This window comes from Siniperca chuatsi, linkage group LG10 (assembly GCF_020085105.1).
Source record: "Siniperca chuatsi isolate FFG_IHB_CAS linkage group LG10, ASM2008510v1, whole genome shotgun sequence".
NCBI lineage: Eukaryota > Metazoa > Chordata > Actinopteri > Centrarchiformes > Sinipercidae > Siniperca > Siniperca chuatsi.
Genome location: NC_058051.1, coordinates 28,892,027 through 28,918,808, shown reverse-complemented (window position 1 = coordinate 28,918,808; position 26,782 = coordinate 28,892,027). Strand labels below are relative to the sequence as shown.

General features: G+C 38.3%; 1 protein-coding gene across 2 annotated transcripts; it reads right to left on the bottom strand.

The window, feature by feature from the left end:
• Positions 1 to 12,344: 12,344 nt before the first annotated feature.
• On the bottom strand, positions 12,345 to 17,545 carry rps21 (ribosomal protein S21). 2 transcript variants are annotated; one of them, XM_044210145.1, is made up of 6 exons: positions 17,469 to 17,545; positions 16,918 to 17,000; positions 16,601 to 16,664; positions 14,500 to 14,571; positions 13,492 to 13,547; positions 12,345 to 12,407 (listed from the first exon to the last, which is right to left on the bottom strand). In XM_044210145.1, the coding sequence occupies exons 2-6, from the start codon at positions 16,965 to 16,967 to the stop codon at positions 12,398 to 12,400; spliced, it is 252 nt and encodes an 83-aa protein (XP_044066080.1). In that variant the 5' UTR covers positions 16,968 to 17,000; positions 17,469 to 17,545; the 3' UTR covers positions 12,345 to 12,397. The 2 variants fall into 2 exon arrangements, with proteins under 2 accessions (XP_044066080.1, XP_044066081.1); XM_044210146.1 differs by lacking the exon at positions 12,345 to 12,407 and having other exon boundaries at positions 13,488 to 13,547.
• Between the last annotated feature and the right edge of the window lie 9,237 nt (positions 17,546 to 26,782).

Sequence of the window (26,782 nt, the reverse complement as noted above, 5' to 3'; positions counted from 1 at the left end):
GAACCATCTGTTACTTGAGTTAGGTTAAAGGAATAGTTCAACATTTTGGGAAATACGCTTATTTGCCTTCTTTCCGAGAGTTAGCTGAGACGTTGGATACAGGAGCATCAGTCAAAATAAATGGATAAACTGTTGTTCGTCAAGAAATAGTTCCAGCATGTAACTCCTCCTAAAACCCCCAATTGTTGTTTTTATATTCTTGTTTGTGTTCAAATTAAATAAACAAGATAGATTTTAATGGTGAGCGTATTTTTAAAACTTTGGACAGAGCTAGGCTAGCTGTTTCCACCTGCTTCCAGTCTTTATGCTATGCTAAGCTAAGGCTCTAGCTCTGTCACTCTGTAATGTGCAGACATGAGTGGTAATCCAGCAAATAAACATATTTCAATATTTAGTGAAATATAGACTTAATGCAAGCAAACTTAACCTTCATGACAGTTATAATTATATAGTTAGTCAAGTTTTAATAATCAGAGTTCTGCCTTCATCTGGTTAACATGAACTTGTGAGAACATGTATATGCATTGAGATACATGAGGGTGGCCTGCTGACCAACATGTAAGACAAAGAGAGTAGTGGGAGACTCAGAATAATATATAGGAGAGTGAGTGATCAACAAATGCTTAAGGAAACAGACGAGCAGCAAAGAGGAATGGAGAGCTTTGAAATGGAGTCCTGGCTGTCATCTTCCAACAGAGAAAAGAAAAAGGAGTAAAGACAAAACCTCGGAAAGAGGAAAAAGTATGAGAAGACAGAAAAATAAAGAGAGAAGAAGAAAGAGGGCTTGTAGTTTCACCACACTAATCCTGTCATTCTTTCCGCCTTTCTTCCTGAACTCTATAACTAATCTACTTCCTGGTTACCAAGGAGACCAAAGGAGAAGTGAGGGATAGGCCACTTGTTGTCGTGGCAACTGCCAACTGCTCCATTAATTGAACCCACTTACCCCCTGCTGGTCCACACACACACACACACACACACACACACACACACAGCCCTCAGTATCCCATAATCCATTGCGCGAGGGTCAACTTTTTAATATGGCACTGAGGTGAATCCTCAACGCGTAAAGTCACAAGTTATGACATGACCAAATCATATTTACCAGGTATTTACATTCAGGTGGTCGATAACTGCTAAATATTTATAATAATATAATATAAAATATGAAAGCCAACCTTTACAAGTGTGGCGAGTTTACACTTTAAAAACAAACCTACCACATATCACAGTAAAGCAAATGTAAAAACATGGACCTGGTGCAACAGAAAATGTAAGTATTAATCAAAAGTTTCATCCGTAAATATTCTTACTTGAACTAGAGCAATCAAAAAGCTACTGCAGGAGGTAAATAATGGAAGCCAGGTGTAAACTCTTGGTTCCACTGTCTTCTTTGATACTACGATAGGGGGCGCCAAAGTGCACAATTTTCTAATTCTACTCAGTGGTTTTAAATGTCACCAGCGACTTCGTATCATCAAACTTGTCCCAGTTTATGACTGGTATTTACACTTTGTTGGCAGTTTGTGGGCGACTTCTGGTGTTAAACTTCAAAGTTTTTTATAAGGAGCACCTGAATGCACTGCACTTTGAGGTTGAAAACTTTTTCGTCCACCCTGAAACACCAGAACAATACAAACAAATACAAAATTTCTTCTTCTTCCTCCACTTTTAAAAAACTAATTGCTTTATTACGAACAGCTATCATTTGGTGTCGACGGGAGTGGAACACACAGCCCGGTTACTCAGCTGAGTCTCTGCAGTTTAAATCTCCTTTTTGTCGCCTCCTGCTTTCATTCTTAACTTCTACTGTGCTGGAATGTAGCTGAACTTACATTTTAGTTGTTGTTTCTGTTTCATTCGCAACCGAGTGACTGTAAAACAGGGATCTGATCATGACTCATAAATGCTCCCTGTTAACCAGGTGAACAATAACTCCTGCGCTTTAAGACTTTGATCAAATTGATATTTTATTATCACAGTCAGTAGGTAATTTGAGGGGGGACGCCATCCCCCTTGTTAGCAAAATGACCAAAAATCCGTTCCCCTTGTTAACCTGCTCAAAAGATGCTCTGTGCTTTGTCTCGTAGTGGCGCGTCACTTTGCTGCTTTTAATAATCGCCACAGTCTCAGAACATATGAGACAGACTGGTTTTGATCTGCAAAAGTGCTCTTGAATGCTAATAAACTGTTTTTTTATTTATTTTTTTTGCTGTCCTCACTTGTTTTATCTTCAAATAAAACAAATCTTTGTGCCACAAATGGGGGGGGGGCTAATTACTGATCACAGTCATCCAACAAAATAAATACAGATTAATAAAAACACCTGTACTGTGCGATCAGCTATATTGAGTATATATTGTATATATTTTTTTGTTTTCACTGCCACATCTGACATGTTTGAGCCAGTTTATATCATTGTTCTTGAAAACCTTGATTTTCAGCATTCAGACTAAAACACAAGACTGTTTTTATCCACTCCTGTTTTTGAAAAGCTCAGTTTTGGGGTATAAAAACTGTTGGCTTAGTGGGTGTTTAAACTGAAAACTGCGTTAAAAAATGCAAAGGGCTGCATTGGTGGGGGCAGAAGGAAGTCCGGTTGGAGTAACAGATTAATGCGTTTGAAGGTGGAAGAGGTTTATAATACTATGAGACAGGATTATACAACTCTGGAAAGTTATCACAATGACAATTATTTCATATTTTAACAGTAGAAATACAGTGTTACAAAATAATCTACCAGGAATGTGCACACATATTTCATTGGCCAACACAGTGCCTTGCCGGATGATGAAGAATGAGGGTGCATTTTTTCACAGGGCTAATGTTGGTCTAAGTGGCCTTGTGTGGAAGGAAGGCCAGAGTGTGTTTTAATATTTAGCTGGCTTAGTGTGAATAGAATCCAATTTGACAAGTAAACAGTGTTTTCAAATTGGTCCACATTAGTGTCAGTGTAAGCTGAGCCTTCAGTCAAAACTAGGGCTCAAACGAAGTCATCGATGCAAATTATTTGCATGTCCATGCTTCAGCATCTATACATCCAGTCCACAAAGCGGACCTGACACAAGGAATATGAAGGCTAGTAAAGAATGTAGGCTACGTTAATTCTGACCATATGTAATGGCTAGTTAACAACGTAAATCAATCTGGTGGCTAGTTATGACGTCCTTAAGGTAGCTAGCTTTTGTTCAAGATATTAATCACAGAAAATAAAATGCTGCAGTCAATTTGTAAAAGCCTGAGCTTCATTCATGTTATTATTATTGTGATAGTCACAGTTCCTGTCCACTCATTTTTGCCTCCTACAAATGCCACAAAGAAGACAGTAAAGGCTTACGTTATGCCGGAGCTGTCGTTAGGTTGAAACTTAAAGCAAAAGGTGTTTGTTTTTGCATTTCAGAACATGTTTTCTTTAAAACCCAGAACGTAATATGCCACGTAAATGCACTAAACGGGTTTAGTTTTGACATATAATATTATTGTATGCAAATTAAGCAATGAAAATGCAGATTTTTCTAAAAATTAAACAAATTAGCTGTTCATTTTAAGAGACCTGTCTTATTTTCTCTTTTGTATATTTACTATTGCTCTTTAATAAAGCAAAAGTATTTCTTATCTGATTAATCGATGGAATAGGCAGATTACTAAAATAATCGATAGCTGCAGCCCTAGTCAAAGGTTTTCTCAATGCTCTTATCATCACATGCTACACACTGAACACAATTCATGTTACCCTCTCTTGCAGCCATAACTTCAGTAAATTCAGATGATAACAGTATTGAGTAAATACTGTTTGTCTATTCCTAGCATTCCTCAGATGCTCTGCCTCCCATTTTGGATCAGATAGGACTTTGAGACACACACACACACAAATGTCACACGCGGTGCTGTGGGCGGATATGTTTGAAGTGCTGTGGGCCGGGGAGGGGATGTTTGGGGTTGACAGTGGATTAAAGTGTGTGTGTGTGTGTGTGAGGCAGGTACCTACATGCCCTTCTCTTTGTCTCCTTCAACAAGATACTTCAAACCACACACACTCCTGGTGGGCCCTCTCCCGAACTCTCTCTTTTGTTCCTCACGGGTTTTGCTTTTGATGCCCTAAAGAAAGGATCAGAGCCTGGTGTTACTGATGCCTGTGGGTCAGCCAGTCCAAATCGTCCATCCAACACTTCACACCAGAGTAAGATATCTGGTGACCCCCTGACTTTTCCTCAAGTGCCACCATCGGGCCCACATGTTCACTTGTATAAAAGAATTATCCAAATCTAATGGGAAGATTGCTCCTCAGAGCTCCGTGAGCTTTTCTCTACCCTCAGAATAAACTGTCACGTGTTTTATCCAACTACTGGTAATGCTCTGTAATAATAATAATTAAAAAAAACAACTAAATCAATCAATTTCAAAGGAATAGTTAAACATTTCTTGCCGAGAGTTAGATGAGAAGATCAATACCACTCTCATAGCTGTCTGGCTACAGCCAGCAGCCGGTTAGCTTAGCTCAGCACAAAGCCTGGAAACAGGGGGAAACAGCTAGCCTAGCTCCGTCCACAAGTGACGACATCCACCTACCAGCACCTCTAAAGCTCACCAATCAACTTGTTATATCTCGTTGTTTAATCTGTACAAAAAAAGTTGCCTAAAAGTGACACATTGTTGTTTTTATATGGGGGGGCTATGTGCCGCACTATTACTTGGCCGGGCAGTCACTTCCTTGAGTCTCTTGCTGTTTCCCCATTTCCAGTCTTTGTGCTAAGCTAAGCTAACAGGCTGCTGGCAGTAGCTTCATATTTACTGTACAAGAAGAAAGAAAATGTGCGTATTTCCCAAAATGTCAAACCATTCCTTTAGACAGCGTTTTAATAGAGTGTGACAAAGATGCTAGACCACAGTTTTCAGTGAATTATATGTGTAATCTGTGTTGTCTTTAAAATCACGTCTAAAGGCCTTTTCACACCGGGGACGAAATGACAACACGAAAATGCGGAATATCCGCTGACGATTTTTCGAGCTCAAACCTTTCACACCAAGTCTGATACGAATATTCGCGTTCCGTGGATTCCAACGAAAATTAAAGCTTTGCATCAGCACATCAATTCATCGAGTCTTCAAGCAGCAGCAGTATCGACGACGACTTTCTATGTATCTTTTGGCTCAAAAAATTACAAGAGACAAAGTATCATCTACTAGTACAAGACTTAGCGTTACCTTGACAACGAAGTACATTTAACCCTCTTTTGCAGGCTACTCACCGTCACAAGCCAGTTCAACCGCTATACTTTCCCAGATGTTGTCTTTGAGTCCGTTGTCTTTGCAATCTTTATGTTTTTTCTCAAACAGAGCACTATGCTGTGAGACCAAATGGATCAACTGATCAATACCCTTCTTGATGAGTGGGAATGGAATTATGACATTAACGTCCGAATCTATTGATGGCGTGAGCAAAAGTCATGATTTTATTGGCTGGCTCGTTTTTGTCGGCATCTGGAATTCGCTGAAATCAAAACAGCTGTGGAAAAAAAACAAAATCGCACGGCGAAATACGAAAGTTTCGGACTCGGTGTGGATGGGCTCATAGAGATAGATGGGCTTGAATTTTTAAGTTCACATGCGATTTATTTGCACCGATTATTCGCGTTTGGTCTGAAAAGGCCTTGAGGCCGCATTTTTGTCAAACGTCCTTTACATCATTTAAATTAGGGTAGCAGCTAATGATTATTTTCATTATTGATCAATCTGTCATTTATTTTGACAATTAATCAATTAGTTTGGTCTACAAAATGTCAGAAAACAGTGAAAAATGCACAATACAGTTTTTTAGAGCTCAAGGTGACACGTTTGATTGCTTGTTTTGTCTGACCAACAGACCAAGATTTTCAATTTACAATGATTATAAAACATGAATACTTATATAATTCATATAATAATATACAGTATCTTAATATTTCTAAATAAATACCTGATACATTACTAGAACTCTTAATGAAATATAAATATTGTTAATTGTATGTTAATTGACTAATCAATTAGTCGACTGTTTGTTCCAGTCCTAATTTAAGCTGCATGTTTATCGCCTGCATGTAAACAACTTGTGTTTGGAAAAGAGCAATAGGTAATGTTATTAGTGATATTATCTTTGTTGCAATTTCCCAATATTACTTTCCTAAAATGTTTTTAAGTTTTAGATAATTGATGTTAATAATGTTTTTGTGCAGTTACAGTGGTACAGTGTCACCACAGGTATAAATGAGGATTCATTTCGCTTTAATCTGCAGCCGCCTCCCTCTCTTGGACCCATTCACTCTCCCCATCCAGTCTGCTTTCCTTCCATCTCTTTCTCTCCCTCTCTCACCAGTGTCTCTTTCACCTCCTTTCCCTTCATGGAGCTCGCCTACTTTGAAGTCTGCTGGCGTCTGAAAGCGGACAAAGAGACACAGAGACGAGCAGGGCTGCTTCTGGAGACAGACAAAAGGATGAGCGAGAGAGATGAAAAGATAGAGAGGGGAAGAGAAAGAGAGAGGCACGACAAAAGACAGGAAGAGAGGAGTAAGGCGAGGAGGGGAAATGAGAGATATGGTAAAATGTAAAAAGTGAAGGATGGACATCAGGCTGTACATTCAGAGAGCTGGACAAAAACAAGGCAGGACATTCAGAGAAACTGTAAGATAATATATAACTGTGGGATCAAATAAAAAAAAGATTTAATGCTCAGTTTATGAATGATTTACATGATTTACATTGTGTTTATTACAAGTAAGGAGTTCACCTGTTCACTTAAATGTAGTTTTGTTTTAGCTGACACCTAGTGGCCTTTACAGGAACTGCACTCATACACTGGTCTCAACATGCAGCCCTGGTTGCGACTTCTGCTTCCTACTACACTACATGCAAAGAACAGGAGCAGCAGGATCAGTGCTGTGATGCAATAATCAGTGACATAGACTTCTGTTTAGACTTCATCCAGTAAACAAAGCTGCTTCACTGACTAACACAACCTGCTGATGGAACACAAAGTATAGAACTATATAGTAACATAAATGCAATAAAAGTCTATACATAAGGATATATTCTTACATGGATGTTCTGCATTAGGACTATATTGCCTCCCTGTCCCTTGTCTCAAGGCTGAAACAGGGTTCTTTGTCTGTCTGTGTTAATGTGTGTGTGTGTGTGTGTGTGTGTGTGTGTGTGTCAAAGGTATGCAGGGGGCCAGGTGAGGGGGTTCGGGGGGGAGTGTGAGGGGCTTCCATCCCTTCATGTTAAGATCATTGTGTTTGGCGAGCTGCAACTTGCCGGCGCTCCCTGCCACAGACTGAGAAACACCACGCATGTTTAGCATTTAATTGAGATGAAGAGTTTGGCTCCAAAAGAAGATGCTCTGTGTCTGTGTGTGTGTTACACAGATACTCAAATAGACCAATAGAAAAAAAAACAACTTCGCTTTGAATTGCAGAGATATCAAATGGACTTTTGTCATCAAGTTGCCAATTAACTCAGCAACTAAAAACAACCTTGTATGGTGGGTGGGATGTGCTTTCCTGATACAGCTCCAATTAAGCATTTAGCCTGCAAAGGTGGGGGGCGGGTAGCCACACGTAGCTCTAGGGATAGCAATGCCGTTCAGTCCTTCTGCTGGTACAGCACATGTTAGCATGCAACAGGCCAATGCTGGAGCAAAATGCTAACATGTTAACATGCTGACACCAACCTTAGGCTGTAGCATTGCTTACATGATAATGTTGCATGGCTCATGGCATAGCTAGGCTTTGAGTTTGATGCTTGATAGCATATGAACACGCTAACTTTACATTTTTTTGCCCCATTAATGGTTAAGGACCTAAGAATAGCATCTTTATCCATCCAACAATTTTGTTTTATGGTGTAATGAGCATTAGAGCCTCACAGAGCCGTGCGTGGCTGTTGACATTTAGCCTTGTTACATATCATTCTCGCATACTTCAATATGCCCTTTTAGCCTTGTTTAAAAAACAAATAATCCAAGCATCATTCTTCTCTGAGTGGGTTTGCTTCTTGTCAGAGTTTTTCTCACGCCAGACAGGTCTGCGGCAGCTAACGGTTAGTAATTTGTCCATAAACGGGAAGTGCAAATAAAAGGCTGAACAGCAGAGCACTCACTAAAGTCTGTCATTTCACTTGAGAAAGAGGGGGGGAAGAGAGACTGCTGAGGAGGGGAGAGCTGGTTACCCATTACCTAGTGTTGCAAGCATCTCCTACAAGAGTTAAATCATAATCTCCATCATGCTTTAGAATGGCAACAGGCTTTGCTGCGTCTATTTTTCCTTTAGTTTATTTTTTTCTGAGCATTATTCTATAAAACTGCATGATCAGACACTATAGACATGTCCAATCTGGATTCTCTTTCAGTGAGCAACAAGCCCACGGCAGAGTTTCTATTGGCTGGACGTGCAAATGAACAGCTCACACTTCAGCGAACTGAACAGGGTAAGAGCAACTCTTGCCCTTTGAGTGGTTTTCAGTGGACGCAAATGGGAGGTGAAGCAAATATTCACATACCTCGGTGCACAGTCGAACCAGGCCTTCTGGGGAAAAGCGAGGGACTGAAAGAAGAGGGGAGGCGATGAAGACGATGATGATGACATACTTCTCGTCTGCTCGGCTACTCACCTGTAGGGAAAAAAAGAGGGAGAATGTGTGGGAACAAAGCAGTAAAGCAGCAGTTGATGACAGCTATCACTGAGGCTGTGTGAGGTTAAAGATGCCCTGAGACCACTCTCACACACCACCGGACCATCGCCTCCACACTGTGCTTAGCCTAAATGACCACTTTAACCCCCGCCCCCGTTATTCCCACTTTGACCTCTATTTCATCTGCTCGCTCATTCTTTGAAAGCCAGATGGTGCAGACAGTGTGAGGTAACACGCCCCTACTCCAAGATCTGTAAGTACAAAATCCACTTGCAACCACAATCCAACAACAGTATTGTTGTAATAAAGTTTCCAGCGCATCAGTCGCAGCTCTGCGCTCAGTGATGCAGAGCAGAGAGAAAGAAATTATGCACCATCTTTGATTTTGCAAAAGGCTGCATTCACGTTAATGGATATCTCCAGTACAAAGTCAGATTAAATCAGATTTTTGTTACTGTACGCCTGACATCAACTTTCCCCCTCCTGATAGATCGCTGATAGGGCTGCACAATCAATCGAAATATTATTGCAATATGGTTAAGTGCAATATCTAAATCGCAGGAGCTGGCATTTTTTTGATAAAGGTAAAATGTGTGACAAAACAGCCTTATAATGCAGTACTGTAGCGCTGCAGAGATTCCCCGGCCCAAAAATCTTGTTCTCCAGATGTAAGAAAACATGTTTGTTTGGTACAGACCCCAGCAAATGTCACATCATCGTGATTTTAATAGTTTTTTCAGTGAAAATATTAATTGTGATGCACAAATGATCATTCCCACTAATCGTGAATCATATCGCAACCATAGTATCTGTCTAAATAATCGCAATGTGATTGTTTTGCCATATCGTGCAGCCCTAATCCCTGAGAAGTTCACCTTCAGCATTTTTCTGTTAACAAACTTTAGGAGAAGTGAATGCCAGAAACGGGTGGGTTCCCAGTCCTAGAGTGCTGTGCTTATTGTGTCTGTATGTAGGCTGCACACAATGACACAGCAAGTTCAAGGGCAGCAGAGTGTTGAATAACCATGTCAAATAATTTCAGTGGACTTCAGGTCTATTACAATAGAGAGCTCCACTGATATTTTGCCAGGTGTCTCCTGTTTACATGTGTCCTGATTTAAAAGACACTGTCAGTATTTTACAGGACATGCTAGCTTCTTAATTACAAATCATGTATACATTTGAGATTTTGCCACCTAATTTAGATGGTATGGTTTAAAGGCAGCCGTGTTTCAACTAATATCCAAATGATGATCATGATGATGATGATGATGATGGCATTTGAGACAAACGTCCGGCTGAACCAGTAGGAAAAATACATCCAAAAATCAAAATAACTCAGGGTTTGCAAAAAAAGGTTGGTAAAAATGTAAAATATGTGTAACTAATGGTCTAAAACATGTAAAACCACTGGTATGGTTAATTTAGCGTTAACTTAAAACTCCTTTATCGCCTGCCCTCCATTTTTCACTAGCTTAGTCTTACAAACAATAGCTGTTAGCATTAGAAAAACTACAAAATTAGCTAACTGTACCATGTGTTTCATTTGATGTTGCTAACTTTTTATAGTTTAATTTTAGTGAAACCATACTGCAGCTGCTTTCCAGACCATTCAGCAGCATAACTATGATGATACTGACAACTTTTAGTCAAAGAAAGTTAGTCAACTTCACCTGGCTTCCCTTCAGCGGGCACGACACGATTCCCTCAGCGTCGCACCTGTGCGCAGCAATACCCTCTGTCACCACACAAACTGGCATTCAGCACACGTTGTATTCAAAGGGGGGCGCTGTTTCACAACTTTGAGAACACTCGGAAACTTGTGCAGAGATAACTATAAAACTAATAAACTAATAAAAATGTTCCCTGTTGGAGTGAGGATATACATGAGGTCGCTGTCAGTCAAGTCAGTAATGGAAAATAGCTGAAAGCTGTTATGATCTCATCGTCAAAGTGGCTGAATTACTAAAGAGAGAGGGAATCAGATGCAGAATTGTCCTTTTATGCTTTTCTTTTTTCAAATTACAGTACAACACATTGTGGAAGAATTAACAGCTCACTGGACCCTAGATGTACTAGATGTAGTTCAGAGTTTCCTTTTCTGCCTACAGTCCTTTTAGAAGTATGAAACAAGTTGAGGTTTGGAAGGAAACTTACATTTCTTGTCTCGTGCTGCTCTCTGCTGGAATAAAACTCAGTGAGGATGGAGTCCTGTGTCAAGGCGATAACTGTGTATCCCCCAGTACCTGTGATTGTTTATACTGACCTGAGAGAAAACATTTCCCCAGATCTCAACAGCGATTTCAAATGATTTAGAAGACTTTAGACGACCACTCAAGCTGTCAGAATGATTGCTTTTGTGATTCCTCTCAAATACAAGTGCCACTCACATTAGACGCAGCCAGCATGGTGGTTGTAGGTGTGTACTTTCAGGTGATGAACATTTACTTTTCAAGTTACACAGTTGGTCCAAATGCTGTTAAAATGTTTCCAATCTGGAGTCTTGATCCACAAGAGTCAAATTTGTGTTTCATACCTGACCAACTCACAATTTCTCACTTTTGTTGTTAGTTGTCAAATTCAAATTGTAGGGTAGGACCCAAACATCTAAAACACAGCATGTCAAGTTCACTTTATTTGTAATAAATTGTTTAAAAACAAGCAACATTGACTGGTATGGCCCTCTGACAATAATCTGCAGTTTGTCTGATAACCCATCGACATTGTTCACAGTGACTGCCAGAACGATAACACTGATATTATGTTCTGGGTCTACTACTTGCTGACCAAACTATTCCAGTCACAGTCCTGTTTCCATGCTATGGAGCCTGTTTAATGACCATTATGTTACAGCGGCAGTTCTTCCCTTAAAGGGTCTTTTAAACCTGGGCCCTATTTTCTTTTTTAAAACATATTTTCAGGTCTAAATGACGAATAGGTCCAAAAAGTTTTGGTCCAGTAGATTGCCTCAGCTGACAGCTGTGAAATGAGCTGCTAAGTGCTTGTTTTTGCCACCGACAGGTTCAGATTATTTTAAGTGTCTGACAACAGTATGGAAAGGATCCCTACAGAAATAGACCTTTTTGTTAGAGTAAGATCATTTTTGTTGAACCACAAACACAAGTCTTGCTCTGAAATCTCAGGAGGGGTGAGTTGTTGCAGGAAGATGGCAGTGGAAATATTAGTCTCCAAGTCATCTTACTCTTTAATGGAGGTGAAGAGCATTTAGTTACACAGCTGGTGCCGTCAACCTGCTTTGTGTACTTTTAGCTGCGACTAGCAGCTTTATAGCTCGTCTGTCCGTCCCCACTCTTTGGTGGCCAGTTTTCGTCCTGGGAGGCTGAAAGTTGGCATGGAGGTTAAGTGTGTGTATGTGAAGTGTGTGTTTTTGCCAGTTGAGTAAAAAGGGGGCGTGGCAGTGGCCTATCCAAACTCTCTCCAGCTGCTCATCTTAAAACATGTCCGTGCCAATGCCATCGTCAATACTCAAAACACCACTGTGCATCAACATTTTTAGACTTACTGGAAACATTGGATGTATTAAAATGAACTTTATTTCTCACATCCAATACATATTTTTTTCTACAATTTTAGACTTAAGACTGTTGACTTGACACACTGCAAGAAACACTTAAGCTGTTTATGTCTTTCATTATTCATTGAGAAATAACGAGAGCAAATTGTTTTCATTTCCACTTTATTTTACAAAGTTTCCACAGCTTCAGCATCACACTCAGATGTTCCTGTGAAACAACAGAGGAGAGAAAAAAAAGGAATTAGTTGTCAATTCAATTATATCCAAATTCTCAACTGATCTAAACTCCAATAACTTCCACTCATTAGGCACGTGATTGATTTCACTCAGGCAGCTCATAACCCCCCCCAAATATTTTTTAACGGAGCTGCATGATCCGTTAAATGTGGTCACATTTTCAGTTTGGAAAAAATGGAATTCCGGATTCATCCGAAAAAAATCACATCCCTAATTAATGATGAAATTCTAGAGGTTTAAAAGTCCTCTCAGCAGCAACATCGATAATCTGATCAGCCTTTATTTTGAATGTGAAACCCAATTTATTTCAAGTATTCTCTCAAATCAACGGCACAGCTTACTGGACAGAGAAGCTCTTTTCAGTAACAGGCGAAACTTAAAAATGCCTCAACAGGCGACAAAGCCGTCAAGAGACCGTTTTCACAGAGGACATTTTGACATGTGAAAGTAAGAAAAGAAAAGGTGAAATAAAGTAATAAAATGACTGAAGGCTGAATTCCATTTAGCTGCTTCAGTTTCAGGCTCCTGGTATTGTGCATGCTGGCTCACTGCAAAACTTGAACAGACCAGAGCAGAGCAATAGTTAATATTATCGACACCTGTGCTTTTGCTACAATCACAAGTCAAAATGCCTGCTGTGAAAAGAGGCCTATATATATTTACATATTAATTCCAAAAGTGAGGCAACTTCAATTAGCTTCATGTACTGTGTCTGTTACTGAAATGCACAACTGATTCTCTCTGCTTCTCTGACAAAGAGGAACAACTTCTGCACTGAAGCACAAATTAGCTTCATCAAACATAAATCACGAACTGTATAAATATGCATTTCACAGAAAAGCACTACGCTGTGATCAGGTCCATAAATAAATTAAATTAAAAAAGCACTCATGTTATGAATAATGCCTTTCAAGAATGAAAAAGGAAAAATAAAAGTTCATGTGATTCAAACTACAGATAACACTGACTATTCTTATCCATGCATGCTTATTAAATATTTTCACATCTATACAAAATAAATTCTGCTGTAGTTGATTTTGATAACAGGTTCTTACTTTGCAACAACTGTGTCATTCTTTGCCAGCCTCAGGATGGAGTCGTCAGACTCACCCTGTGGGAGGAAAACAAAGTCTGTTTCAGCGAGTACAAGACATTATCTCACGGCAGAGGAAGGTTTAGGTTTCCAGTAGAGACTATAAAAGGGCCGTCACGATCAGGAAAGTTTAGTTAACGACTGACATACAAATAACTGCAATTAACGATTTGATTGTCTTACTGTTCATTTTATGCCACTATTATAGTATAAGCCTAATAGTTTAACAATACAAAAAAAAGCCTTTTTTTTTGGCTTGAACATTGGAACGTGTAAATTATATATAATATCTGAAAGAATACATTACTGAACAACGTGGAAATAGTGATGTTAGTGTCATCCAGCTGTTTTCATACAGGCGAGTTGAAACGATTCTAAAGATTATGCAAATAGTCACAATCACGTGACGTAATGATTGTGACAGCCCTAATTACAACCACCAACACACTCAGGTCAAGGTTGTTTCAACAGCAGAAAAGGCAAGGACATTCAAAACCGTCCTTTGCTGTCTAATGTTTAGTGGAAGGATGACAGAAACTGCACATCTACAAAAAAAAAAAAAAAAAAAAATTGCACAAGAAATGAATTACAGCTGAAATTAATAAAAATCCCAATTTACGAAGAATCTATCATCCAAATTCAATTAGAGGGTCGCAGAAAAAACAAAAAAAAAGTCACATGTACACAGAAGATAAGAGGCGATGCACACTAGTCACTCTGATTTTTTAAGTTATTTAAAAACAACAACATAAAAACCAATGTGAGAGACAAACTAGCCTTGACATGTTTAATCTACAGGTTCAGTTTAAAGACAGGACAGATTAATAAAAAGTTTAAATGATGACCTCACTCTAATCGTTACACTTCAGTGAGACTTTGCAGATAAAAGATAATCATCTGCTACAAGAGTCTTACTGATGAGTAAACTGACGAGTTTCCTGTGTTTATGTGACAGCAGGCTGAGGCTTACCATTCTGCGGATGGCACCGCAGATAGCGTAGGTCTTGAACTGACCATTGAAGCGGCCGGTCACCTTGTCAACCTGCAGAGGACAGAGCACACTGGATAAGAACAAGAACATAGAAACTTCAAAAACAACTGTTGCAGCTGGGAATCTTTAAGCTGTTTTCATAAAAAACACTCAAGTCCTTCAAATAAAGATATTCAAAAAATCTTTATCCACCAACATTGAATTGGTTTTTATAATAATTTAGCATGAATAATTAACAAAACTTGCCAACATCTGAAAAAGGTACCATACTGGTGTTTTAGCAGGTTATAGCTCCTTTGCTACAATCATATTTCACATTTGTGATCAATTACAATTTTAGATTTGAGAATGTATTTTCCTGCTGATGCCTGTTCCTCAGGCATATACTGTTTTCTATTCATCCCCCAGCAACATGAAAACCAATCAACAGACGCCTGAACTTTGCTGGAGTTAAGTAATCCATCACTGTGAACACACATTCTTTGTCAAAGAATATAATAATATTAAAATCTGCTATTATATTTACATATTGCATGGAAATTAATGTAAACTAATGGCTGCTTGTAAAGGTAGGACAAATATCTAATAACAAAAAATCTAACAGCAGCATGTCAAGTACACTTTATTTGTAATAAATTGCTTAAAAACAACATTGAGTGGTAAGCTTCACATTATGTGACAGCGTCAGCTCGTCCCCTAACTATTCAACCTCACTTTTATGGCGCTGTTGTGGTTTACTCTTGTGGCAAACTACGTGCAAATTTTACAACCAACACTGAGGCTACTGTTTGTGCAAAGTTAATACAGGCGCTAGAGCATGTCTCACCAAGCTAGTGGCAGGGCTCCAGACTAACTTCACACTGGTGCACCAGACTTTTTCCTTTAGGTGCACAAGTACATCATTTAGATGCACCCAAGAATACATTTTAAGCGTTACCTTTTTTGGGGAGGATTATATATACAAGGTAGATTTATTTATCATTTTACAACAGAGGGTTGTATAACTAGATTTGAGTTGTATTTCCCTTTATGCTACTCACAAAAACAAACGTTATATAGGCTAATATTTGAAAGAACACATTACCCTATTTCTACTAAGTTACTTCTTATTTCTATTATTTTTATTATTTCTAATTTCTACTTAATTCTCCACCTTATTTTAGTGTTTACTCACAAACTACAATCTGCTCACTTTGCTTTGCTTTTCTCTTCTGTTTTTTCTTTTCTCCACACACACACCTGTGGACTCCGTTAACTTTCTTCGGCACTATGTTTTATAAAGTCGCCCAAAAAACAACTTGCGTTTTGGATTTTTTAACCCGCGATTTCTAAAATTTCAGGCGTACTAAATTTTTGGTCGCACGCTGGAGCCCTGCAGTTGCAAACTGTCATATAAAAAGTTATACAATTTACAAATAAGATGTGACCTATCTTCAATAGTCGTAGAAAAGGTTTGTCATCTGGACACTGTTCCAGATGACTACGACTGAAACCTTTTCTACGATAGAACACTCCTGGACGAATGAGGGACTACACCGTCCTATCTTCAATAGTGTGAATAAGACTGAAATATTTCGGATCCAACTTTGTTTTTATTAGGGTTAAAGCAAACAAAATATGTAGACATTGATTCTGAGTGATAACCATCTTCAGTCAACATTGCTTCTTTGACAAGAGTATAAACATGTAATTGTTTCTGGTTTTCCAGAACAGAGGATGCAGGGTTTGACCACAAGACGAATCATTTTTGGTTTTGGATCACACTCTTTCAGCTTTGAGAGTTAAAGGTCAGTTAAGATGTTAATTAGTGAAGTGGGTTAAGTATTGCATGGAACACCTAAACATTTTGTTTGGTCAAGTTTTTTTATTAGTTCACTTGGCACACTAAGATATCAATAAAAGGTGTTGTTGTGGTCTTGATTCTAAGTCTCCGGCAGTTTATTAGCATTATTAAGCCTAATTGATACACCATTTACACAGCATGTCCAATAGAGGCTCAATCTAGATACACTGGTGTGGCTTCATGCATTTCTGCTACATATGACTGGATCAACTTTAAGGCCGAAATTGTTCACTTTACCTCAGCAATGTTGATCTGGATGGAGGCATGGTCCTTGGCTCCAATGATTCTGTTGCTAGCAGAGCTGCAATACACACATTCAATATATTAACTTAATTTTCTTGTAAATGACATGTCACCATCATTCACACTGATCTCGCAGTATTTTAGTGGTCAGCGCAGCAAAGCAGTCAGCTGAGCCTCAAGGCAAACCCAAAACAACTACTTTTGTTGTTACTAAAGTGTATTTTTCCACTGTCACAATTTAACTACAGGCTATTCCCCAGCAATCCTCCATTCAGCTTCATCATCCAGTTAGCCCAGTACAAGCCACTCACCATTTACGTGGGACGTAAAGGTCTACAAATTCACCGGCGTCGTTCTGCATGTTTCAAGGTTGTACAGGCGGTCGCCTATAAATCTGAAAGAAAGAAATTCGCTTAGACAAAAACAATCAGAAATGCGTTTATTTCTGGAGCTAACTAGCTACCGCAACTCTGCTAAACACTCTTAACAGGTATATGTAAAATCCCACTGTTTTAACAGTCGCGTGTTCGTAAAAACTACGTGAAACATCACCGTAAAGAATACAAAACAGATGATTTCCTCAATGCGAGTCTACACAGAAACCAGCAAGAACAGGAGAGTTACGTTAGCCAGCTAGCACGTCAGTTAGCATGCGGAGAGCATATAACGGCCGCATGTGGCTGCTCACACACTCGACAAACGTCTGATATTTATACACAATTACAGCGATACACATAACCCAAAGATTATCTACAGATTCACTGTCTCGTTAACTTTGACACATTTCACAGAAAATGCGGCTATGTAGGGATAATTGACGATTTTTAAACAGTTTTAAGACGAGAGCTCGACAGAAACCCACCGTATACGACAAATGGCAGACAGGAAAGGGAGCGCTGCTAACCCGGAAGTAAAAATATCGCTCTCTAAACTTTTTTGTCGCCACCTGCTGGATTTTGTTACTACAACCACAATGAGTACACTAAATGGCCAAAAGTGTGTAGACATCCTGTCCACATACTTGCGTCTACTTTTGTTTTTCATGGCCATATACAGTATCTCACAGAAGTGAGTACACCCCTCACATTTTTTGTAAATATTTTATTATATCTTTTCATGTGACAACACTGCAGAAATGACACTTTGCAACAATGTAAAGTAGTGAGTGTACAGCTTGTACAACAGTGTAAATTTGCAGTCCCTTCAAAATAACTCAACACACAGCCATTAATGTCTAAACCGCTGGCCACAAAAGTGAGTACACCCCTAAGTGAAAATGACCAAATTGGGCCCCAAAGTGTCAATATTTTGTGTTATTTTGTGAGATACTGCAGTGTGTGTGTGTGTGTGTGTGTGTGTGTGTGTGTGTGTAATACAAATGGTCTGCTGTTTGATTGATACAAAAAATCCAAACATTCTGATTTTACTTGAATTTAATAAAGTTTATTAAGGGTACAATAAGTAAGGTTTTAGGATGCACATAATGCAAAATAAATAGTTTTCACATTTGTATTGAACACAAATATTCTACAACAGTATAATGTTGTTGTTATTGCAGATTACATGATACATGTAACAAATGTGTGACATACATATGCTGCATATTACATTTTGCAAACGCAGCATGTAAGGGTTTTTATCTCCACAAAATCGGATTCCCCCTCAAAAAATGTCGTTCAGAAATATGTGACTGCCAAAAATTCAGCAACTTGAATGAAATTTCCTCATATGTAAAAAAACAACAAAATGTTAAATAGTTAATTCATGTCACTGACACATACAACTGCAGCTCTGACCGTTTCTACAATGAAATTATATTTAGCCTGCCACAAAGGATAGAATTATTCTATATCTATAATGTATTCAATTGTAATCCATAAATATATAATTAAATTTGATACACGCACACATAATTTAATAAGCAGAATAAGCATTTAGGTTGCTAAGAGATTCCAAAGGCACCATATGGCGAAACTAGTCCTAATATTACTAAATAAATAAATAATTATAAGTATTTGTTTTACTACTTTTGCTACTGCAAATAAAACTACTGCAGCTACAACTGCTTCTGCATCAAGGACGACTTGTAGACACATGTACATCCAACTGCCAGCTTGTAGGGACACCTGCACCAGGTGCCGTTGCGCAAAGTCTGGTAGACTCGAATCTCGAGGAAGATAGGCTTTGCGATCATGTTCTTCACAGTGCAATCCTTGCACACAGCATGTTCGATGTAATGGGGCACCCTGCCGCTTTTAGGACCCTGACTGAAAAAATGGAGAAAAAAATGTGAATGAATAAACAGAAGTGTACATGGATGCAGAGAGGCAAACAAGGGTGGAAGTGACAATTCAGGGGACACTAGGGCTGGTTGATCCAGGGTTTAGAAGGCTATGGATTTCAGCTTGAATACATTTTCTTGTTCCAGCACTTTGTTCAAGTTCTCTCACAACTAAGAGACATTTTCAAATCCAAGATGTCATTTTTTATGGCTGCACAGTTGCATCAATTGATTTGTTCTGTATCATTTTATACAAATTCCCCTGCAATCCTCACTATACTCGCATGACGAACGGCTCAGATGGTTTAATAGTTTCAGAAACCCCCAATGTCAGATTTGGGGGGAGCTGTGTCCAGTGATTTCTTTCCCAAACTGACGAGAAAGTAAGCAGGGTTTGAACTTTCTTTTTCCATTCTTTACACAACTATTTCTGTCACTTGTCATGAGAACAATTAAGCGCAACACTATGAATACCTTCCAGGAGAGACTGTCTGAAAATTGTCCGCCGTTGTCCCCTTATTTAACGATATCATGTTTCCCTGGGAAACAGGAACCTTCCAGTGCGGCGTTCAGAACAACTAGAAACACTTTTGATTTCCGACATGGTCGGACAACACTTCATTTGAACTAGTTCTGTTCAAGCATAATCAGATCCTTAGTCATGTTAGAAGCTTAAAATAACTTCAGCTGTGAAAAGTAACTCAATAACTTTTATACATTTAAACATTGTATATTACATTACAAATGTATACCACCCCAATTCTACTGTAAATAAAAGCTCTGATAGAGTAACTGCTTGTATTTGAGCAAGATGTTTTGTTCCTCTCCTCTTTCCTGGCCAACAGAAAGAAAACTCACACAAGTTCCCAGGGTGCAACTGAAGAGTTTTGGAGGTCCGGCACAAGCTTAAAGAACTGCTGGTGATACTTGGTAGTAGGCTGACATTCAACAGGACATTTGCTGCACACTGTCCCCATCAGTCCCAGTAAAATCTGGATACACAAACATATATAGACATATATATTAGAGTCACGTTATCAACATCTGTGATTCACTTTCACCAAAATGGGAAAATAAAAAAGCTAAATTACCAAACATAACCTTTGAAAACGTTAATAATCATATTGTTGGGAAAATATATTCTCACACCACTCACTTCTATGAATGAAATAGCTTTTAAAGCTTTGTGCATTAATGCATTTTGCAGTCAACATTATTCTTGGGAGGTCATTTTCTAAAGTTTACCAGTCTTTGACAAAGTTAGTTTTTAGGTGTTTGGCCAAATCACTGCTACTTGCCCGATCGGGATCAGGATCTCTAGCTCTCACTGGAAGCGGAAGGCACACAATCTAACATTATTACGCTACATGTATTTGCAGATATTAACGTTAAAGCGCAGAAATGACAAACCTTGAAAGCACATTAAGTGAATTTTATTTTGACTTATCACTCACACGACCTCTTAAACTGTTAAAAGATTTTGAAGTCTACACTGAAGTCTGTTTTTTTCCCAGATCACTGACAGTACTCACCAGAGCAGTGAAGTTCATGCTGATGCTGAAATGTAGAAGCAAATGCTTTGAAACAAAGTGAAACAGGAACTGTCTTGTTATTATCCTGTATTAACTCTGTCTGACAGGTTGGTTATCCTCGTTCACAGAGCTGTTGGTGTCTACCTCTTTCTCAGTGCACCTTTGCTGTTTTTTATAGTCTGTCAGGTGACGAAAGAACACATTTGCATTGTGGGGGAAACAACGGAGGCGGGCATCATGGGCCATTGCCAAAAGTATATTGTCATCTCATTTAGATATTCACTTGTGACTCCTTGACTGTGTGTTTGTGTAATGTATCTGTTTCATTCCATTGTTTTGGCTACATTTAGTTTAAACCTCCAGGTTAAATATCAGGGCTTAAAAGTCATTAAAGTGTGAATTTTCGAGGGCTTACTTTCAACATAAATACGTTTTCTAAATGATTTGTCAGTCAGCAGAATTTCATTGTTTTGACTTAAATCCCAAACCTTGCAATAACATCAATGCAGGAGCAATATGCCTAATATACTAACCTTTATAATAGCTTAATCGATTTTCCTGTTGGTAAAAGGCAATTTATGGAGATTATATATTTTATATTAAATAATTATCTTTATATAATCTTTGATTCATTTTGTGGATGCGTTCATATTTGAATAGCTCATTGTCTGACAAAGTAGTATGAGTATTGCATAACATCACCGTGGAATTAAACTGTTTTCCTACATCTTATCCTGCTGTTTTCCTGAGGGACTAATTTGGTGCAACAAACCACAACAACCACAGGGAAAACCCACTGAGAGGGACTACTCCTGAAAGCGTGGAGGGGAATCCCACAACTACTGAGCAACAGCTTCCTCTGAATTAGGCTTGGGGAAGCCTACAGAGCCGCCCACACAGGGAGCTTTCCTTTGCCAGTGACAACACGTGTGTGTTAACCTGTTTGCCGCCTACAAAGTCTTTTGTTCAATCCCTGTTTAGACCTCAACTAGCTTGCTCCCCTGCTTTCAGTGAACTTGGGAAGTTCAATATGGAAAAACTACTAAATAAGTATAAAATAAATCAATGTGTTTTTGGTCACCTGATGATAGTAAGTCCAATATTCATTCTCCTTATTATTCTGGTTTGATCTCCATCAACTCCTGAGAAAGATATCTGGCTCCTTAACGGTAGATAATAATAAAACTTTATTTATAGAGCACTTATCAAAACAAAGTGCAAAGTGCTTCAAGACAAGAGCTTGTTTGTTTGTTTGGGGGTGATGAGAGCACTGAGACTGAACCATTCAGTAAATATACTGCAAAACCAAAACAATATGCTAAAAGAGGTTAAAAAGTGGCTAGTCCATTAAGAGCAGCAAGCTAGCAGTTGTGTTTGAATCTAGATTCGCCCACAAATGACTGAATTAATAGATTAACATGGTCAAGTTATTGCATTCATTTTGTTTATTCTTTTCCAAAACACCTTCTTTTTCATACAGTTTTAATGCTAAGTTGGACGTTGTTTCAGCATTACTTGTCAACTCTTTGCTGAAAGCAAGTTATCTGAAATTTTATCAAAACTTGTTTGTTTTGTTTTCACACACAAAAAGCTTTTTCAGATTTTTCCAACACAGTGAAGACGTGGTCTCAGACTGTGAAAACCATGACAAAGACACAAACATTTCTATTACTAAACCCGAGATTTAAGCAATGTGCCATGATGGTTACATTTCTCACTGAAACTGTGACATCATGATAAAATCACTGGTTAGAGAAGTGGTTAGAAAAGTTTTTTCTGCTGATATGGTCAAATAATGCTACTGAGTTGAAATTATTTTGTGATTTTGATGGATATTGTTCATTTACAATCATTTGATTCAGTATTTTAAGCAACTTTCAGTAGGGATGTAACGATACACTCAACTCACGATTCGATACGATTCATGAATTTAAGTTCACAATACAATTTTCTCCCGATTTTTTTTTTAACAGAATGAGCTGCAGACATATTATGACTGAAAAATATTCCTTTATTTATATAAACTGTGCAAAACAATGTATGTGTCCGCTCATCAAATGTGCAACTGAAATTGTAACCCTATCTTAAGTAACAAAAAATAAATAAAAAATAATAATTGGATTTTTTTTAAACAAATGCCACATCAAAATAACAGAATATAGAAAATAAAATCTCTTCAAATAAATAAATAAATGAGTGTATTGACCAACAGCCGAAAGCCTTCATTTTCAAAAATGGAAAATGGCCTCATATCTTTTGCCATGAAATGCACCTTATAATCTCCTTGGCCTATAACTGGTTGGGGTGAGTGGAGTTGCAAATCTGCCTGTCAGAGTGGTTTGTTCTCTTGGCAATTTTCACTCAGGCGGTGGTGAATTGAGCTCACCATGGTACCGGTTGACATGCTGTAACATGTTGGTTGTGCTATTTGTGCATGTCATCAGCCTCTTACAATATTTGCACGCCGTTTTTGTCGTGTCTGTGATTTTCTCACCCTTTTCACTTGTAAACACAGGGAAGCCAAAAAATGCGACACTGCTGACTTAAAGCTGGTTGGTGTATCCTCTATTTCAAAAGCACTCTCCATGTCTCTCGTTCCGTCTGAACAACCAACAACTGAATGTGACATGCGACGTCGAACAAGTGAAATCAAAGTAGATTACGCCCTAGGCTGTTTAAAAATTGCATCGCAATTAAATTTTTTATCTCAACCGGTTTTAATCTTCACACATTTATATTGATTTTTAAGCGATTCACGATGCATTGTTACATCCCTAACTTTCAGTGATTTCCCTGTTTGGATTTAGATTAGATTGGCCTTTATTGGCAGATTCCTTTGAAACTAGTCTTGCATCACAAGTCTGTTACATCAGGAGTTTCGCTGCTTGTGGTTTCCATAAAGTGAGCTACTGTTTCATTCAAGCCTGAGAATGAGTAATGTTACAGTGAGGATTAGTTTCATTGTTGATTGCATCACATTATAGAGACACGTACGAATCCTATTGAGACGCTGTGGCATGATCACAGTGCTGTAAAAGACTCATTGCAAGTTATTGCAAACGCTTGATTGCAGTTGTTGCTGCTAAGGGTGGCCCAACCAGTTATTAGGTTTAGGGGACAATCGCTTTTTCACACAGGGCCATGTAGGTTTGGTTTGATTTTGTTTTCCCTTAATAATAACAACCTTCATTTAAAATCTGCATTTTGTGTTTACTTGTGTTATCTTTGACTAATATTTCAATTTGTTTAATGATCTGAAACATTTAAGTGTGACAAACATGCAAAAAAATAAGAAATCAGGAAGGGGGCAGACACTTTTTCACACCACTGTATGTTTTGTGTTGAGCCATAACCTTGCTGTTCCTCAGAAACACAGGAGTCTCTAGTATGGTTATATTGGTGGTGGTTATATACAATATGGCTACCCGTAGGTTTGAACTCTGTCAACCATACACTATACAATAGCATTAACAGTTCCGGGTGCATACTCGTGCACACACCTGGTGCACAGCCCATATGAGCCTGGGTTTTGTAAACCTCTTTGCCAACTCCTGTGTGCCTTCTCAGATGACAAATAGTAGCTGCATGTTGGACACATGTACAGTAAAACCCTCAAGACACAGAGCCTTAAGGACTGTGTGCTAGAGGCAATGGACCGGGACTGGCTCTAACCTTATATTTAACGGTTACAAGCAGGAGTGGTGTCAATCTTCTCATCTAACTCTCTGCCAAAAAGCGAATAAGCATATTGCCCAAAATGTTGAACTATTGCTTTAAGGTTAGGGAATGATCGCAGTAATGGCAAATAAAATATGGTTAAGGTATGGCAAGGGTTATGCAACAAAAAATCCCTTGGTTAATGCTTGGGAAGGATCATTGTCATATGGTTAATAAAAACACCAATGTTAATTGCAGATCTGTGACAGGACATGAAACCCGGTGTTCTGCATGAAAGTCAGACACGTTGCACCCTCACTCTCTGCCTCACTAGAGGACACTACTGCCTGTGTTGGCACTGCACATTTGCATTGGATGTAAATCGTGAGGTGCAGAATTGTCCAACATGGACATAATTCCTTGAGATACTGGGTTGATCCCCCACGAACATATCTGCATTTTGACCACCAACACATTGATAACCAGGTAGCTAACAGCAACACAGATTAGTGACAGATCAACAACATAGCGAAACCCTGATCATCAGAAGACACGAATGTGGAGGCGAAATAAATTTGCTTTCTTTCAGTTTCTGTTTATGGGAGTGAACATTTTCATAATTGCGTGCCATGTGAACCTGTCTTCCCACGCTGCCTGAAGTACTGATTTATAACTTGACCTTAACTGAAAGTTGAACATGTCTCCCTCAGATAGTGAGTCAGTCTGTCAGTCCTGTCTTCTGCTTTCCTCACTTCCTACCTGGCATTACTCCAACAACAACACTTAGCATTTAGAACAGAGAGTGCTTTGCTGGCAAGATAAAACACACTGACGTTGACAAATAACATACAGTATATACAGGATATTACAAGAAATGAATAAAAACATGATAAAGAGATTAAATGGAACCAGGTATGGGCAGCTGTCATGAGTTTGCTGCCATCAAGGTGATGTGGTCATTTTTGTGTTGTAATCCTGCAATTCTAAAACTTCAAAATTAACTTTCTATATTTGGGAATTCCTGGGGAAGACCTTAGATGCTTTGTCACTTTTGCATATTTAAAAGCAAACAGGTTGGCGCATGGAGGAAGTTTGAGAGGGCGGGAGAGTGGGTATGTAGAACAAAAGATGGTCACACAGCATGGAAAGTATGTTCCACACTGCTGTTGTTGTATTGTTGTGTTGTTGGGTTCGTTATCCATATACTGGGCAGTATTTCAAATTTTAATGTATTTAGACAGGGAATCCCTCCACACACACCCACACAAATGGAAAGCAGTTCCACAGCACTTTATTACTGTTTGGTCACTTAGAAACAGAAATGCTGTTTGGTCTTTGACTCACACGATACATCTGAATCTGAACATTCGCTGCAGGATGTCACTGACAAAAATAAAATAATTTACCTAAAAATATAAAAACAAATAAATGTTCCCAGCCTACGTCAGTCTCTCCGTGCGAGTGTTAGCTAGCAACCTAAGCACCAATACATGACTCACCATTCATGAGTGATTTTGCCAAAAATAAAAATAAAAAGACAGATTCCCCAAGACTGCACTGGCTACCTGCATCTTTTGGAATTGATTTTAAAGTCATTTTACTTGTTTATAAAACCTTACATAACCTGCACCTTCCTTCATCAGTATCTGCCTTTCATGTTATGGTCCAACTAGAAGTCTCAGGTCTTCTGCTGTCTTTCTTTTAGAAGTTCAAAATGTTTCCCACAAGAAATCTGGTTATGCTGCTTTCTGTTTTTAAAAAGAAATTAACGATATATCTTTTTAATCTGGCTTTAAATTTGGAGTAATCCAACTCTATCAGCTCTTAAATTTTTATCTTTGCTATTCATATATATTTTTTTTACTATTGGTTTCATTGGTGATGTTTGTAAGGTTTATCTTATTGCTATTGTGTTTTCATTTCTGTTTTTGGCCTATCGTGGTTTTTAGTCCTGTTTTGTAAAACACTTTGGACTTCAAATAAAGTTCTTATTATTATTTAAACCATGACTGCGATTGTTCTTAACCTCACAGCCAAGCGGTTATTATTGTAACCATGATGAAAAACGTCCCTTAACCTTAACAAAGTAGTAATCTGAACTCAAATCATGATCTTTCATGGAAACTGAAAACATATATTTGATAAAATATTCAAATACTCAAAGCTCACTTAGATTTTTCCAGAGCTTTCAACTGTATCTTCCAGCCTTTTTTATTGAATGGAACTTTCTCAGGTGTCATCACGTGACCGAAGTATGGAAACATGCTCACACTGACAATGCTAACATGCAGTGGTGAAAAGTAATTAAGTACATTTACTCAAGTACTTCTACTTGAGTATTTCCATTTTAAGCTACTTTATACTTCCTCTCTTCTACATTTCACAGGGAAATGTTGTACTTTTAACTCCACTACATTTATTTGACAGCTTTAGTTACTAGTTCTTTTTCAGATTAAGATTTTACACACCAAATTTCATATGAATTATTACAGATTAAACTACCCAACAATATATGAATTAGTTAAAATTAGCTCCATCTTGACCAACTACAACATTACAAGTGCTACTTATATATTAATACATCAATATATCAAATAATAAAGATAATAATGATAATAATATTAACTATAAAATTGATAGGGAGCATTCTGCAAAATAAGTATTTTTATTTTTGATACTTTACATGCATGTGGTTGCAAATACTAC